Here is a 17,425-nt window from a genome sequence, read left to right on the forward strand (position 1 = left end):
TCTTTAACAGAAATTCAGTCAAATTCTTGCAGGACTTCTTTCAGAAGCTAGGAGGACTAGAGTTTTCCTTGGGGTTTTTCTTCTGCCAGTAGCATAGGGTGTGAAAATATTCCTGGCTTTTGCACTGAGTCATCCACATACCAAGCCAATATTGAGTTGGAAATCAGAGCTGTCTTAAGGCTGCTCCTGGTTACCATCACCTTCTTAAAGTCTCCAAGAAATGATTTCAGTTCCCTAGGATCAGAGAGAGACAGATGTTCCTTACCAGTTTCCTTATAAGTTCACCTGTAGTGGATTAGTAAATAATACATTGTTAGAGGAAGGCATCGTAAAGCTATCATAAGGTTTTTTTTTTTTGTTTCTTTTCTGTTTGTTTGTTTGTTTTTCAAATCTAGCATTTTCCTGACAGAGCAGGTACTTGGTTAAATTGACTTTTTTTCTTGTTTCATTCTAGCTTATTGCTGAAAAGAAGCTACAGCAGGAGGTTAGCATCTGGCCCCAAATTTGAGTTGTATGCAATGGAGTGACTATTCTTTAGTTTTAATATTAATATCAGTGTTAACAGCAGCATGTCTTCAAATGCAACACCTCAGTGAGGTCACTTCTAGGGACAGTCTGGATTGTGAATCCTGATATTGTATTGTGAAATTTTGGCTAATGTTGCTGTTGTGTGAGAGGCATTCTGAATGCAGATTTTGGCCCTCTAACAAGCCCATTTCCACCAACCTAAAAATTAAGAAAATACTTTTTCGTATGTGGACTTCTTTTTTTGTCTTCTGGCTTTACAACTTCAATTTACACTAATTATAGATTTGCTGTAATAACAAAAATAAATAATTAAAAAAACAACCAAACAAAAAAACCCACTGTCATCTATATTCATACTCGTACACTAGAAATTAGAAGTTGAGGGTGAGAACTGAAAAATTCAGTCTTGGATGTTGAGAAAGAGTCAGACCTGCTGTCTCCCCTTGAAGTCACCTAGGTGAGGCTTTTTGACATAATGGAAGCATCAATGAGCTGCTCTTGATTAAATGTTTGACAGGTTGACACTATCCCCCTGAACAGGAAGACTGGGGTTGAAAGAAAATTTTAATACAAACAGAATTTCATTAATACCACAGTTTGCTGTAATGGGGGTCTTTTCTTTTCCCCCACCATTATTTTTGCTTAGATGGTGTCATTACCTTTTAAAGGGGAAAGACACTATGGTTAAGCTTTGTCTCAGAAACAATGTCATACTAATGGAATGGGAGCTTTCAAGTAAAATCTGAAACAAGCATGGAACAGTTCTGATTCTCCAGGCACAAACAAAACCAGTTTTAATAGGGTGGTTCCTTTAAATGCAGGCTCTATTTATTGAGCCAACATTTATTTTGTAGAGAGAGTGCAGAAATTCATTAAACAATATAAAATAATCCATATAAATAGAGTATCAGAATGGTCTTACATCTCCCCAGATCCAAAAATATAGCCTCACTTCACTTTATTTACCTTCTGAGAGCTTTTTTTCAAATGTGGTAACTGTTAGACTCTATCTGCTCTGTTCAGTGTTAGGGCTGTCATGATGAAAGTGCATAAACAATATAAATAATAGTTGTTGGCACATAAAAGGAACTCCGAGTGGATTGTTCTTTTGGAATCTAACTGTCAGGGCTTTTGTTTGACTCTGTTTTTTTTATTATTATTATTTTTCATGTTTAATCCAAAAATTCTTAGAATCTTAAGTTGATTATTTGAAAACCCATCATTCTTTTAATATTTACATTAGAATTTAATATTTATAGCTTGATGCCAGGTAATTCTTATACAATTTAGTAAATATTTATTAAATCAGACTTGTTTTTTTAAGACTTACAGTTTTGTAACTACTCCCTAGCACTAATACCCTTTGAAGCAGAACGTCAGCCTGCGCAACTCAGTTTCTATATTGTCTTTCCATTCCTTGTCTGTGTTGATCCTTCTTGACTTCTTTTCACTGCTGAATAGTTAAATAGCTTAATCTCTTTCTGATCCTTGATATTATCAGGTTATATAACCTCCCACTCCATTCCCACTCATCATCTCTGAAATGTAATATTTGCACGTGGAATTTTGACTTCTCATTTGCAATTTGGAGCGGTCTTTAAAACATTGTTTGAACCCACAACAACTTTCCTCGTGATGCATTTTTAATTTCTCATTTGCAAGCAAGTAAACTGACTTACTGAGAGCTTACAGTCAACATTTTCCTGATACCATTTAATTGCAAGTGTTCAGCTTTTGTATGCACAGCTTGAGACATTTACCACCTTATTTGCAGACTCGTACAAACTCTTTTTTGAAGATGAGAAGTGTGGAAGTACTGACTCACAGTGAAAAGCAGACCATATGCATCTTCTCAGTTTGGAAACCTAAAACTGATCCATCTAAATCAATGAACATGATAGAACGTTATAAACAGCTTACCCAGTCACCAACAGAGTCAGTAATAGAACTTGGGCATCTGCTTCATATTTTCTTGTTCTCCTGCTATGCCATTCCCCCCTCCTTAAATTTGTCCATCAGTGACAAATTAAGTACAAGTGGACACTTGAGGGATATGGGCAAAAGGATGTTGAAAACAAAGCAATTCAGAAGGTTTTATCCTTTCTATCCAAGTCAATAGCAGGTGTTCTACATCCTGTTACAGCCCTGATAGTGAGCTACATTGCATCATTTCAGCACACTTGCTTTCAGACTGGATGACTAAATGTCGGTTCAGATAGCAGACATCCAGTCCAAATGATCCACAGTTGGATGGCAGCAGGTGAACAGAGGAATGTCCAGTGCAGGAACCTACCCTAGCACTCCACACATAGAAGGCTGCAGATATTCCAGGTCTTGGTAACGGAAAGAAGCAAATACAAACTAGGAAATATTTTCCTGTGATTTTATAGTTCTTTCATGATTGATTATGAGCCTGTACATGATGGAGAAGAGAGCTTTTTGGAATAAATATGAACAGTTCTGATTATACATCTTCCCACTTATTGACACAAATGGGCAATAGACAACGTGCTATAAGCAAAAAAATGTTTCACTACATTAGGAACCATTTCTTTGCTAAAACAGCCATGAAATCAGCCTCTTGACATATTCCCTAGCAAGTTAATCTGATTGTGATTGGCTCTGAGTGAAATGGAAATGAGAAAATTCCAATAAGCATGTGAACATACAAACTGATTTTCAACCCATTTTAAACACAGGTTGGCTGAAGACATTACTTGTATAGACGAGTAAGTGAAAGGATGAAGTGCATCTGAATGTAAAAGCCAAAATCAATTTGATTTTAAATGATTTTCAACTGATTTTAAAAAGCAATGGTGTGGAACTTATGTGTAAGGTTAAAAGGCTTCAATTTTATTCCCTTCAAACTAAAACAAGCTTATTTTTTCTCTTGTATTCAATTTATTATTTTTTTTATTCCACTACTGTTTTCAGGGGCCTGTATGTCACTTTACCAGTTTTAGTCAGAATTATTGGACCAACAATGCAAAATATTTCTATACACAGAACTGAACAGCAGATGGGACTCCATGAATATTATATTATTCATGGCTATTGAATTAGAGGTGCCCTAAAAACAAAATATCTAGTCTGCTGTGGTAGTGCCTCAGTTATAACCTTTATTCTAGCTGCAGGTTTCTTTTGGATAAATTCATTGAGAAACCCGACAGACTGATCAAAGTCCCTCATGAAAACAGCAAGAGCTTTTCCTGTTGAGTTCACTAGGCTGCTGGTCAGGCTGTGTTTACTGTTCACTGAGCAAAATGGTTTTGTGATACAAGATCCATAATAAGTCTGGATAAATTTGGATTCATTTTTTTCTTTATTTTGCCAGTCTTGGGCAAAAATTGTTCTCTCTTAGCTTTTGTTTCCTAAACTACTAAGTGATAGTAATATTTTTTCCTTTTTTTTTTCATATTTTGTTACCTGTCAATTTAGATTTTAATATTATTGGTGAGGGGATTGATTTTTACTGCATGTGGATCCAGCAGCAACTTCTGCTATCCATTTTGAAAAGCGAGTTATAGCTTCCTGTGGGACTTGGAATATGGTGGTGCTGGAATTCCAGAAGTATTTTGATCAATCCATGTTGAGGAATGAGAGAAGTTACGGTTCCTCAGATTGGATGGACAGTGACTAACCAGTGAATTCAAACTGTTCTAAGCATTTGCTGCTTATGCTTTGGAAAATGCTTCTTGATACAGGTATGAAAACAACCCACAGTTGTGGTCAAACAGGCTTAAATTCTGTAGAGAGTTAATTCTATGACAGAGCTGTGCAGGATTTAAATGAGTTTAAATTAGAGCAGCATAGAGCTTGCTGAAATCTTTGCACAAATATCTGTGATTAAGAATGGCGACAAATGTGTTTGTGCTATTTATTGTAGAATCCCATATCATAAAGAATTCAAAAAGAAAAAACAACCCACAACATAATCCATTTGTCTGGCGGTATTTTAAATGAGGAGTAAACAAGCTAATTTCTGAGCTCCTTTACATCAGTGTAAATTGAAAAAGAATTTTCTTCAGAAATTAGACTGTTTAAGTGCCATGAGATAATTTCTATCTTCTCTCTCTCTTTCAACTTCTCTGTGCATTCCAGTCCTTCTGGCTTCCCACTATGATTTAGTTTTCTGTTTGTATTTGTAAGGGGGAGTTTATTGCTGATGTTTGTGCACAGTGTAATTAAAAAGCAGCTTCCTTACTGAATGCAAGGGCTCTGAGTCAGTTCCTGATATTTAATACATCCCTTATTAAAGCAATATGATAAATCCTATATATGAAAAGAGATTAAGGATAAGGCCTTCAAAAAGAAGAAACATTTAAATGTTAGACTTATGTTCATATTTACATATATTTCAGTGGAAGCGCCAAAGTTCTCAGCAGTTTGAGCCAACCTAGGTATTGAGCATCTGAAATCTCAGTCAATGCATTTATCTCTTTACTTCCATTTAAAGATATTCTTCGTGGTACAATGTGTTGTTTTTTCAATCTGCATATTTACTCACTGTATCTTTTAGTACTGTTTTAAACTATTCAGTGTTTTTAAAGCTTCTGTCTATGCAACAGTAAAGCCTTGCTGATGTAAATAGGCTACCTAAACGACCATTCAGCTAATCCAGTTTCCTTAGTGTGATAGTTACATTAGTACTTTCATAATTTCTTTTCTGAAAACATTGAAACTATCCTGAAACAATATTTACCGAGGTGAATTTTCTTAAGAAGATGATGCAGAATCTTCAGTTTCTGGAAATGCTCTGAAGATTTTGTGCATGTATGTTTTTGTGTGTCAAAATACACATATTAATTTGGTGAGCAGCTATAGATTTTTCACTTTTGTGTATCTTCCTAGATTCACGATTGGGAAAAAAAACACAACCTCTGGGACAATGCCGACTGTGAAGTGTATGACACAAATCTCTGACATGTTCACATCTTGAAAATGATGTGTGTCTTTTGTCCTCAACTCAAAGAGACCCTACAAGATTTAAAAAAGATAAGGAAATGCCAATAGCAGTGAGCCAATTTCTGGAATGGTTTCCATATGAAAAGAGGCTAAGTAGAATGAGCTTAGAAAAGAGGTCTGATGGCTGCATAATTCCTGTTGGTAGAACCTTAAATTGTATGAAGAATAGGAAATGACTATTCTCTATTTCTTATAGTAACAGTGCTTAAGCAAGTGTCAGTGCTTTCACACACACACACAAAGCATTAATAAACTGTGGAACTCATTGCCACAGGATGCCACAAAAGCCAAAGTATAATTAGATTTAGAAAGCAATTATCTGGATTCATGAATGGTAAGCTTGTCCTTTATAATTAAAAAACAGAACCCTTACTACTGGCAACAAAGTTCTTGATACAGCCTCAGCTCAGGGAAGTCTCAGAGAGCTGAATTATAGGACATATGCAAAAAACGAAAAAAGTCCTCTCTGTTATGTAATGCTGAAGCATTGCTTTTGCAGAAGATTTTGGTTTTGTGTTTTGTATTTTACAATGAGATTTCATGGAATGTAGGAAAATCTACAGTGGTGTAACGCCATCACAATCGCTTCACTAATTTAAACTTATCACATAGGCACACTGCATCAACATCAAATATAGCTTCTTTCATTTTCAAGTACGCTGATAGTGTACTCTCTCTCTCTCTGGTACACAGCAACTTTATTTCCTGTTCACATTTCATATGCCAGATAGTACCCTCTGTGTTCTATAATAATATAATAATGCAGCAAGTACTAAAATAAATGGAGCAAAACCTGATCAAATGCAGAAGATTTTGAACTTAACTCCCAGTAGCATATGCATGCACCTACATGCAAATGTGAAATAAGGCAAGAATGCCTAACCTGAGGCCTACATACTCACTCCAAAAATAGCAGAGTTCAGCCCTAGACTGTATTCATCTTAATAAGGGACTGAAATCCACAAGAAGGCCTAAAGTCCCTGAATTCAAGTCATCCATTTTATGTTGAGAAGCATCTTTGGACCAGTGATGATTTTTTCCCCCCAAGAGCTAATCTGGCCTATAAAGGATGAGAGTATTAGACATTTGTTTCTTTCTATTGCAGAGTAGTAGCTGGTCTTCAACAGGACAAAAGTTGAGTCGCTCTCAGAAAGATTGTGCTACCAACCTATTTAGCATATTGCTATATGGTATTGGCTCAACAAAGCAGAGCCTACTGTTATCCATTACTTTCTCTTCTCACAGAGCTGGTCTGGATTAGCCAGCCAAGTCGCTGGCTTCTTAGCATTTTGCACACTGCCAGCAGTAATAGTTGGTCCTTGTGAGCAACTCACCTTGACAGAGATGGGTGCGTTTTTTAGCAAACTAGTGTTTATATTAGAGTTTGACTGTTCACCTGCTGAAAGTGCTGACTGAGCCCATGGCTAGAACTCCCAATGGTTTGCAGTGCGTTGTGTGTTATTTCAAGAAAAGAGGAGAACTCGTTTGTTTTATTATTATTATTATTATCCATGCATAAAATTGTATTATCACAGCATGGACATGCTTCATGGACCAATAGGCTTCCATTGTGCCAGGTGGCTGTGAATGGAGCTGCTGCATGGCATGGCAGAGAATGCAAATGAAGCCATTAAATGGGCGTTTTTTGCATTGAATCTTCTAAAGAAAAACAAAACAAAACACAGCCTTTTCAGGCTGACTTCCCCTTGCCTTGTCCAGGGAACAAGCAACTATTCCAGTTAGCCCAGCCACACTACTGAAATATTGCTTTCTACTAGCAACAGCAGCAATAATACACGAGTTGTCTTTGAGCTCATATCTTCATGGAGAGGACTGTTCGCTCACCAGAAGGTTTTTTGCTTCACCTTCAAGTGCCCCTTTACAGTATGTGAGCACCTGTAGAGCCTAACGTCGTCTGCAAGCACCTGGATAACCAGCAGTGGTGAGTCTGGGGGCTTTGGAAGGTGGAGGAGGGGAAAGTTTGGGTGCATAAATAAGCTGAAAAAATCCTCACTGTCAAATGAAATGTTCCTCTGCTTTATCACCATTATTTTTAGTGAGATTTTGCATTATGGTACCTTGAGTTTTAAATTAAATGTCAAATATAATTTGGCACTACAAAGAATGAATTATGTGACTGCCCTTAGAGAAAATCAGAAGGCTTAGCTCTGTGAGTTAAATTGGTATCTGCCTTATACTGAGCTGATGTGGGCTAATTGATTAGGATCTGACAGGATACCATATTGCAAATTCAGCACAATCTCTCCCATTAAAAAAAATAGACCTAAGGTACCTTTAGGGAAAAGCAAAAAAAATCTTATGTGAAACAGAATGGGGAGAGCAAAAGAGTATCTTCAAGGACTGTCTTTTGCACTGGTGGTTTAGATTCCCCAGAAGCCCACATTTCTTAAGGGCACAAGATGGATGTTAATGTGCCCTGGGTCACTTTGAAAGCAGATTTGCAATCAGATTTCAGGTTCTTCTGGCCTAATTTTAAAGAAGAGCAAAATATTTTCTCAGATAGCTGACTAAATCTATCTCCGTGAGAACTAAGATGACAAAGTGCCACTTTAGATCATTAAAGGAGGGTAATACATTTTAATCAGCAATTATATGAGGAAGGACAAACTAAATGCTATAGCAGTGGGTCATTTTAGAAATTCAGTACTTGTGGCCCTCTCCCTTTCAAAACGTATGATGCTATTTCCTGGAAACATTAGTCTTAAAAAACTATTGTCAAGTAAACAAGCCTTGTGTTTCTCACTGCCTTCATGTCTGTGTAGTCTGGGTTTAATTTTCTGTTAAGTATGGGTAGTGTTGCGGGGGGAGGACTAAGTTTGAAGTTCTAATGTAGTCAGGCTGGAATCTGTCACTCAGCTTATTGCATGTTGATGACTCAGTGCAGTTTCAGCTGTAAGCAGACCATGATTTATGGACACCAAGTGAACTCCTGCGGCAAAAACCAGCCATGAGATCAGAGCAGCAATAGGGCCCTTTTTTGGCAGGAGACAGCGCCTGCATTTTTCTCATTCATGCCAAACTGCTTTGCACGGCAATTAGCTCTGTCCTCATTTAGTCTCCAGTCCCAAAGGGTAATGAAAGTCATATATCATCTTCAAGGCTGCTAATTATCCAGCTCAGTTACAGGTAGGCTTTGTAACTGTGAGAAGGGCCTGTCTGCTTGATATTTATTGCTCTTCCAATAAGCAAGCAAAGGAGAAGGGGGGAAAAACTTTCTTGAAAGCTTGCCCATACCCCTTGCCTCAGATCCTTGACATACCTTCTGCAAATGTGCTAGTCAAAGGGGAAATGTCTTCATTCCACATATCCATTTTTCATGCTGTAACTAAACATTCAGCAGGAACAGAGAGCAAGTGCTTGAAACATGAGAGAACATACATTTGGGGTGAGCTTGTCTCTGGTTGTTTGCTTGTGGAAAGGCAATCCTCTGAATACACGGTCATGAAAACAGGAAGAGCAGTAAGAAAGAATGAGGAAATTCTTTCTCCTCCTCCACTCCTTTCTTCTCCCAGCCCTTCAGCACACACCAGAGCAGCATCTTGGGAAAGCACTGGGGTTAGGGAACCATGATAGTTTTACTGAGGCTATGTCAAGGGAAACCTAGAACTCTGTATTTGAACCTTCTCACCATCAGCCCTGAAATACTGTAAAATTCAACTCTAAACAGAGTATGGGACCTGCCCAACTTTCTGTAACAGGTTGGCAATTCCATTTGTTTTGGATGCTGATTATTAATAGAGTCAGGTCTCGCTACTTGGACCTATCTTATGCTGTTGGTAATATACTGGCTAAATCAATGTTCTAGGTATCTGAGACCTTACCACGGTAAGGAATGAACTTCCCAACTTTGGATGAAATACTGCTACATTTTGAAAAGGCTTTGTTTTGCTTTTTTGCTTTTTTTTTTGATTTGCATGTGCACAGTGGACTTGCTACACATACATGGAGCGACACCACATGAAGTCTGATCTCCCTGGCATTATCAAGGTCCCCATTTGCCACTGAGCCCATTGTCTCAAAAAATTATTAAAACAGCCTTGTTGTCTAGAAAGGCAACCACCAGGGTAAACGTGTAAAGTGGGAGCTAGCTGGGACAGAAGCAGTCAGTAAAGCTCAGCAAAAAGAGCTTTGGCTGACACCTGCATCTGGAGGTACAGTGAGCAGGAGGAGCAGAGATGCTCATCGTGTGTGCACAGTAATAGCAGTATGTGACTATACTGGCAGAAGGCAGAGAAGATCTGAGATTATTGTCATAGCAGAGACATGTTGAGGAGAGTATGCTGCCAGGTATATGGCTTTTTGGGTGGGGAGCTAAACTGCAGCACGGTGGGAGTTCTGCAGTCTTTCACAGCTTTGAACTGCAGTGTGGTATTGGGAGGGGCCCAGTACTGCTCTGGTGCCTCTGGGTATCTGCACTTGGTTCATCCAGGCCTGATTTTCATTTCTGTCAGCAGCAGGAAAGTACTCAGAGTGCGGGGGTGTGAAAGAACAGGACAAAGTTTCTTATTCTTACATCGTCTCTTCCTGTATTCAGCGTTGTATGAAAATGGAGGATCAGCTTTCATGATCAAATGTGATTTTATTTTTCTTTGCTCTGTGAATATCATAGTGTTTTGCAGACACTGTTTTCACCTTCTTCCTGGCCTGGAGGAAGCATTAGGAAGCTGATGGAGATCCAAATGGTTCAAATATCAAGATTCAGAGGAGTATTGCAAATGAGTGGGTGTTCATCTGTTGTGTATTGGCAGGTTCCCTTGAGCTGAGTGGTGCTCATCCGATTTATACTAGTCCTGGAGCTGCCATGCAACCCTTGGGCTGTCTGTCTGCAATGTCTTTGCCAAATTTCCAGACCTGTTGATTTAAACTTTCTGTAGTTGCATTCTACATGCTCTCACCCCAGCTTTCCTGGAACCAGGTATTCATGCATCTCTTCCTGACAGAGGTAGGAACTGCTCCTGTATGTCCTATTGCAGTGCAGAGCACTGTGTTCCTGCTTTCCTGCAAGACTTTCTTGCTGAAGCACCATTCTACCCGTGATGATGGGTAGGGCAATGAGTTAGATAGAAGTCGCCAGTCATGATCAGAGTGGTGATCTATCTAATCTGATATCTTGGCACTGATAATGGATAGCGCTAACTGCTGTAGAGGAAGCTGTCCCTTTTCCTCCTATTATTTAATTCCTTCTCTGAAAAGGATTTTAATTACTCTTTTCCCACAATAATAAGATTTTCTGTTTCTAAAAAAAAGTTGGTTTGGCACTTTTCATTCTGAAGTTCTGTAGATTTTTCTTTTTCCACATCTTGGAGTTTTTCTGCAGTCTCCCCTCGGGAGTTAGCAGAGAGTGAGAGACACATAACAGGAAGAAACAAATGTTAAAAGCATAATCCAAATCCTGCCGAAGCTGCTAGTGTATTGCCTTGCCACCATTTGGTTTAGATCTGCCTTCTAAGTCAGCTTCTCATGTAGTACTAATTAGCGTGACACCAATATTAAATATTATTTTGGAAGTAGTGTTCTCTGAGATGAAGATGAGAAAGTAATGAAAAATGAATGTTTAAGCCTTACAGTTCTCTGTCCACAAAACCTGCTCCTAGACTGTCATTTCACTTGGTTTGATTTTCCTATTTATTGTCCCATCTCTTGAAACAAACATTTGTCTGACTTCTATCCGTTGCCGTTTGTATTAAGAATGACCATGTTATCATAAAGGCAGGTATCCCAAATTCTTACTCTTTATCAGTAATATGATTTGTTGCACAGCAAATAACATGGGAACCTCTTGGCTTTTTGTTTACTTCTGTCACCAAAAAGGGGTGATACTCAGGGATAGTTTTGTATCAGCCAAAGGCTAATCTGTTTCTAAGCTGCTGAAAAGGTGGTGAAAGGGTGAGTGTCTGTCCTCAGCAGCAGCACTCCTCCAGCTGTGCAGGCAGCTGCACGGAGAACAGATCTGGGTGGCCGCTGAGGTGTGCAACCACGTGTGCTGACACAAAGGGTGCAGGAGAGGCAGGCGAGGGGGAGGAAAGGTGGAAAGGAGGGATCTGTCCCTTCAGCAGCATTTCACAGTTCAGCTAGATGAAGCTGGCCATGAAAGCACATCCTTACTGTAGCTGCATCCATACTTTCTGTTTAGGGCTCAGTTTGCTTGTTAGGTGATTTTTTCAGCAGGTGAAAATAAAATAAAATTGTATAGATGTGCATGGAAAGAGGCAGCATAATAAAGCCTTGCTGCGTGGACGCCTACACAAGATTCAGCCACTGAGTACCTATCTACAGCAAATTAAAATTAAAAATAATAAAATAAAATATAAAATAATGCTGCTTTAAAAATCTTTCACTCATGAAAAGTGCTTTGCTCTTCCCTTTCTAATGAAGCTGAGAAAAAGGAATATAGGCAAATTCCGTAATTCCATTTGTAGCAGTTGAATTATGGATCTTCAGAATGATTCCTGTGCATGAGTTGATTACGCTGCCACAGGAACCTTGTTCTGTTCATTCCTTGTGGGAAGCAGTTGTGGTAAGCCTCTGTGTTCAACAGTTTGGACTGTAGGTCAACTCCAAACAGCTCCTGGGGAATTATTCAGCATTGTCTGAAAATTCACTCAGATGTTCAAAAACTTTAAAGTAAAATTTCTCTGTGTATAAAGTAGGCAGCAAGGTTATGTGTGATAAGGAAAAATAAAACAGAGGTCTGATGTGTGAGGTACAGGTTGGAGCAGGACATGATAGGATTGCTTTCTTTTTATGACCAAGAGGATTTTTTTCTTTTTTAACTTACATTTATGTGCTCAACAGTAAATACATTGCTTTGCTTTTGTGACAGAAAACCATCACAAATTTGGTCAGCTCCAACAGGGAAGGCACCAAACAGATCTTGTCTGGTAAATGTTAAGCTCATTGTCAGGAACCACCAAATCTTTGGCATATACGTGTGGGGAAGGGGCGAGGAGGATTGTTTTATTCAATCTCTTATTATATATTCCACTCTGTATATGTTCTTGTCATATGGTCATCTCTCTAATTAATCATCTACGTGTCATTCCTTTTTTTGTCAGAGCAAGCAAGGTCAAAGAGATGCACTATGTGCACGGAGCAGAAGAGGCTAAGTTTTGCAGTGTTATTTAGCTCTTTCGGATGATTGTTCTTCATTTCATAATGAAGTCATGAACAGCCCACGGGAGATCCCACCTCTTGTACAGAAGAACTCTAGCCTTGTTGTTGTGGTGGAGAGCCCTGTAGGGACAGAGGGCCATAACTGATGACTGTGATCCTCATCCTCTCTTTATGTGTAAGTACGCTGGGAAGAGAAAATAAAAAATGAATCTGGTTTAAAATTTTATGAAAAGTCATTGTAGGTAGCACAGAACAAAGGTAACTTGCTGACAGTACAGCCGAGAAAGTGCACAGACGTTCCTTTTCACGGGAACCTGCTAGCTGCTTTGTGAGCTTCCATGAGCAATACACTTCTATGAGCAATACACAGTAGTTGACTAGAATCAGTGAATTAAATGTGGGTTTCTTTTATGTTGATTCCTTACTAGTTTGTCTTCAAGAGGATAATGGAAGGCTATTTCTCAAATTAGATACTGTGCATCTCAGGCAGGGCATGGTACCTCTTGTTTCTGATTCACTTTCTTGACCCAAAGGAGTCAGAGTTACCATCCCTGGGCTCCTCTACTGCAACACAGAGTGTCCTGGTGCCTCTGTGTCTTTCCTGCTTTGGGAACACTGGCAGATCGATGATGGTGAGTGATGGCCAAATGTGCTTGTGCTGTTTGAGAAAGCTTCCTAGCTTCCTGAATATGCAAAACATAGGATATTATTTCATATGAATGCTGTTCTGTTCTGCTTGGACTGTTTGAGGCTATTCCTATCACGAGTCATAGGGATTCTGTAGCTGGTAACACCACAAAAGTGTAGCCATGTGTAATTTTTACGTAATTGTGTCTCTAGGATATATCTCCACACAATTAATTAACCTGTTTATTGAGCAAAAGGGAAAATGTTTTATTTACTAATATAGTAAACAAATTACCAACATACCTATGCTATGTGAAACGTCAGTTATAGTGTTTGTTTTCACATTCAGAAATTATCACATTAAGTATATTCAGAAGCAATCCTTTTATTCCTATCTTACTTCATATAGCTGAACTCATATCGCTTTCAGTCTCCAAGCCAAAGGCAACCACCGAGTTGTCCTCACTTGAACCAAAACACAAGTCCATTGCTGTATGTGTTTAATCTAGGCTATTTCAATATCTTGTTAAGAAATAGACAAGCAAGGGAACACCTCTAGTTTGTTCTTCAAGCAGTGCCATAAAATCATGTCATAGCTTTGGCCTGGCTGCTATAGGGCCAGAGATAGGAGAATTCACTAGTCTGTATGTCTCTGCAGTAGAAAATTAGCACCTAATTTGGGGCAGGGCTCAATTGTGCCTTGTGGTAGGTGGCTGTCCAAACAGCACTTGCATGACTTCCTCAGTGCACACCTACCACAGTGATTTCTGCTTTCATTGCTCCAGACACCTCATCTATGTCTGTGCCACGACTGAGACTTGCTGGCAGAGGAATGCAATCTGAGCTTGCCTTTAGCTTTCCACATGGCTCCCAGAGGCCTCCATGCCTTGCAGACAAAATACCTCAGGGGTATATCAACGGTGTAAGTGCTGAGGGACCCAAGCTGGCTCAGCATGAACAGTCTGGAACCAGGAATGGCGGGGAAGGACAGCAGATGTATCTATGATCACTTTGGAGAACATCTCTCAGTCCAAGAGCAGCATGATTGTGCAAATGCAGCCAAACGACCTTTAGATTTGAGCTCTTATCTCTGCACATCATCACATGAACTAACCATTCAGTCTGCATCCTTGAGTCAGATCCTCAAGTTCTCAGGCAAAATTTTCAAGAAGTCTGGCAGAAGGAGCATGTAATTTTGTCCGTAGACACTGAATATACAGTAGCAGTTGTGGATTGTCAAATCCAGCATAGGATTATACCCCACATCATATGCTTCAGCACTTTATACAGACTATGTTTAAATTAATTTTTAATTAGCTCATTATACAGATAGAAGATCTGCTCATCTCAGGTTTCATAACCACAACTTTGCCTGCAGGTCTCTTTATCAGACGGTTGGATTATGCCAGCACCAAACTGGAGCTGGAAGTGCTCAGACCCTGCAGCCATGAGACTAATATTAAAAGCCCTGATAGCATCAAGCACCACCCTCCATTATATAACAATTGCATTTCCATCTTCATGCCCAACTATAAAGAGCTTGTGGAGGGTGGGGGTTTGTGACTGCTGGAAAACCTGCGAACCATAGAGAGCCAAAGCTATTTGACTGTGCATAATGGTGCTACCCATAACCTCTGCATAGGTTTTGAAATGATTGAATGCAAGTTCAGCCCACCCAAAGTGATTCATAATGAATTGTTGGTCCACAGGTTGCAAACCACAGATACTCTCCCTCTTCTGGTTGGAGAAGATTTTGTAGACATACCTGTATAATGAGACATGACAGTGTCTATTACCTGCAATAGTCTTGCCTGCTTTGGAAATCCCTTCTCTCCTCCATTCAAAGTCTGTCTCCTGTTGTGAGATGCATTGTCTACTTACATAGCTTGCAGCATGAATAGGCATAGCTGAGAAAGTTCTAACTTCACAGATCTGGAATTAAGGTACATATAAAGTGATTTGTTTGGGTTTATTCAGGAAGTATGTGGCACAGTTAGGAATAGACCAACTAACTTCAAGTCCAAGTATTGGTCTATACCAGAGTCCATCCTTACCCCTGTTCTACCTACATGTTAACAATCTTTTCATTAGATGCTTTCAGTCCCACTGAGAAATTCTCCCTGGAGCTTCCAGCCCACTCTGGTGTGAGAAGATGACAACAGCTGTAATGAAATAATTCAGAAAATTTGTTTTTTCCTTTTTGTTCCTTTCCATTTGCTATCAGAAATACCGTCAGAAAGCTAATTTCCATGAGACCAGGATGAAATGGGTATTTCAACATGTGTCAGTATGACTTTTGAAGGATAGCTGCACCACGGGAGACTACTTGCTTCAGACTGATCAGATGGAAGAAAAGGCTGTCACCTTAGCTTGACACAAACTGCAAATTTGACTCAAAAAAGTTCCTGAAAAATTTTATGATTTGTTGTTTAAGGTACGTCAAATCTTTTCGGAGAGATATCCAATCCGAATTTAATTTCTATGAAATCCTGTTCTTGGCCTGTGTGGAACTGTACCACAGCCTTGGTGATGGGAGGAAATCCAGCTGCGAAGGGTCCTTAAGTTACCGTCCAGCTATTCGCACCTCTGGAATTTCATAATAAATTAAATAAACTGAACGTGATGGTGGGGTTAGACAATGAACAGATCTGAATGAGTGGTGAAACCCATGGCTCATCTCAGTGTCTAATTTCATTCCTGTTCAGATTGTTTATCTAGGAAGAAAAGGGTAGAGAATGTGTAAGGATATATGTGCTGTTTATTTAAATATGTAGTAAGAAGCTAATTCCTAGGTAGGAGCTCTGCTCTGAAGCAGTGAGAGGGGGAGAGTGATTTGCTATAGAGATATCATTAATTTATTTATTTTAATGACATTTCTTGCTCTTTGTTTCATGTGTAACAAAGGACGATAGTGACTTTCTTCGAAGTCCATCTATCTGAGATCCTTCTTTGTTGTTGATTTCCATCCAACTCCTTCCAGCTTCTCTATAAGTTGATGGTATTTGAGGGCCAAAGCCTTGTGATGTATTTGCTGTGGTTTTATAAATGCTGTACAAAGCCTCATCTCTTCCCTAGTTTCTGATTGTGGTGAGCTGGAGGATGGAAACCAAGCTGCAGTGAAGCATTTCAATATCCTATTTCACTGCAAACTCACATTAAATTTGCTATTCTCTTTGAAGTCAGCAGAAAAACCGTGACTGCCATCAACTGAATATCTGGTTCTGTGTTTCTGACAACATTACTGCTTGTCTTGTATAGCAGTCCCTGTGGCCGCTGAGACTGAAAAGTAGCTCAGGCAGTTTCTCAGAGGTTGGGAATGTTAAGAGCCCCGATAACTCATCCTCTAACCAGCCTGCCGTCCCCATCCCCAGTTCTCATCAACTTGTTCTAACCCACTAGTGCCACTGCCACCATGTCTCTGCCCAGCCTGTCTGTGCTAAATTGTCTGTAGGCATAAGAGCAGGAGGATGAAGGTAGCTGTTGGGTGTGAAAGGAGAAGTAGGCAAATATTTTGCTTGCCCAAGAGCGGGAATGTGCCATCAATGTACCTGGCTATTTCCCTGAATAACATGTTGCAGAGGATTTTCTATAAGAGACAGGCCTCCTCTTCAGCATCCTGCCTCCAAAAATAACTTGTGCCTGATATTTCAAAACCCTTCATAATGTACCTTGCCAGTTACATATTGCTGAGCAGGAGGGTTGAGAGGATTATTTCAGCTGTGGCAATCAGTTTACACCTTGAACCACAAGATCGGATTACTTTTGGTATTTAATTTTGAAATATTTCCCCCAGATGTACTGTACCTTTGCATGTTTCTCGGATGAATTTCATTTTGTTATTTCCTGCTCTTATTTCTAAGCTTTCTTAGGTCCTCTGTGTTATTTCTCTGTCTTCACTTATGTTTGCAACACTTCCTAATTTAGTATCATCTGCAAATTTAATTATTGTCTCGGCTCTTTGTATCACCTGATCAGTGGTTTTAAAATATTAATGAACTATTAAAAACTTGAGTTTAACACAGTCCCTACAAATTTCCCAATGGGAAGTTCCCTAAAAGCATTTATTTGTGAGTGGGTTGGTGATATGTTTAATGTATATGACACTATGGAAGCATACAGGACCACTCAATAGAAATTACAGACGTCAATTAATGCTTTCTTTGCTCTGAAA

The 17,425-nt window shown here is 39.3% G+C and overlaps 1 protein-coding gene and 1 long non-coding RNA gene across 4 annotated transcripts in view; one reads left to right on the forward strand and one right to left on the reverse strand.

Annotated features, from left to right (window-relative positions):
• Positions 1-17,425, forward strand: part of LOC310902274 (uncharacterized protein) — a 214,940-nt gene that overhangs the window by 173,644 nt on the left and 23,871 nt on the right. For 2 of the 3 annotated variants that reach the window (XM_083843531.1, XM_083843530.1), the window contains 2 exons: positions 12,570-12,802; positions 15,479-15,688. Coding sequence is in view for 2 of the 3 variants with exons in the window: in XM_083843530.1 (XP_083699656.1) it covers positions 12,570-12,639 (70 nt within the window). In the remaining variant the exon portion in view is untranslated. Of the gene's footprint in view, positions 1-454; positions 3,951-12,569; positions 12,803-15,478; positions 15,689-17,425 lie in introns of those variants that run through there. The other variant, XM_083843529.1, reaches the window with a different exon arrangement.
• Positions 12,250-17,425, reverse strand: part of LOC310902277 — a 78,457-nt gene continuing 73,281 nt past the window's right edge. The window contains exons 4-5 of the long non-coding RNA XR_014586606.1: positions 15,051-15,186; positions 12,250-12,811 (exon numbers count right to left, since the gene is read on the reverse strand). This is a non-coding gene — a long non-coding RNA (uncharacterized lncRNA). The remainder of the gene's footprint in view (positions 12,812-15,050; positions 15,187-17,425) is intronic.

This window comes from Anser anser, assembly GCF_964211835.1.
Source record: "Anser anser genome assembly, chromosome: 7".
NCBI lineage: Eukaryota > Metazoa > Chordata > Aves > Anseriformes > Anatidae > Anser > Anser anser.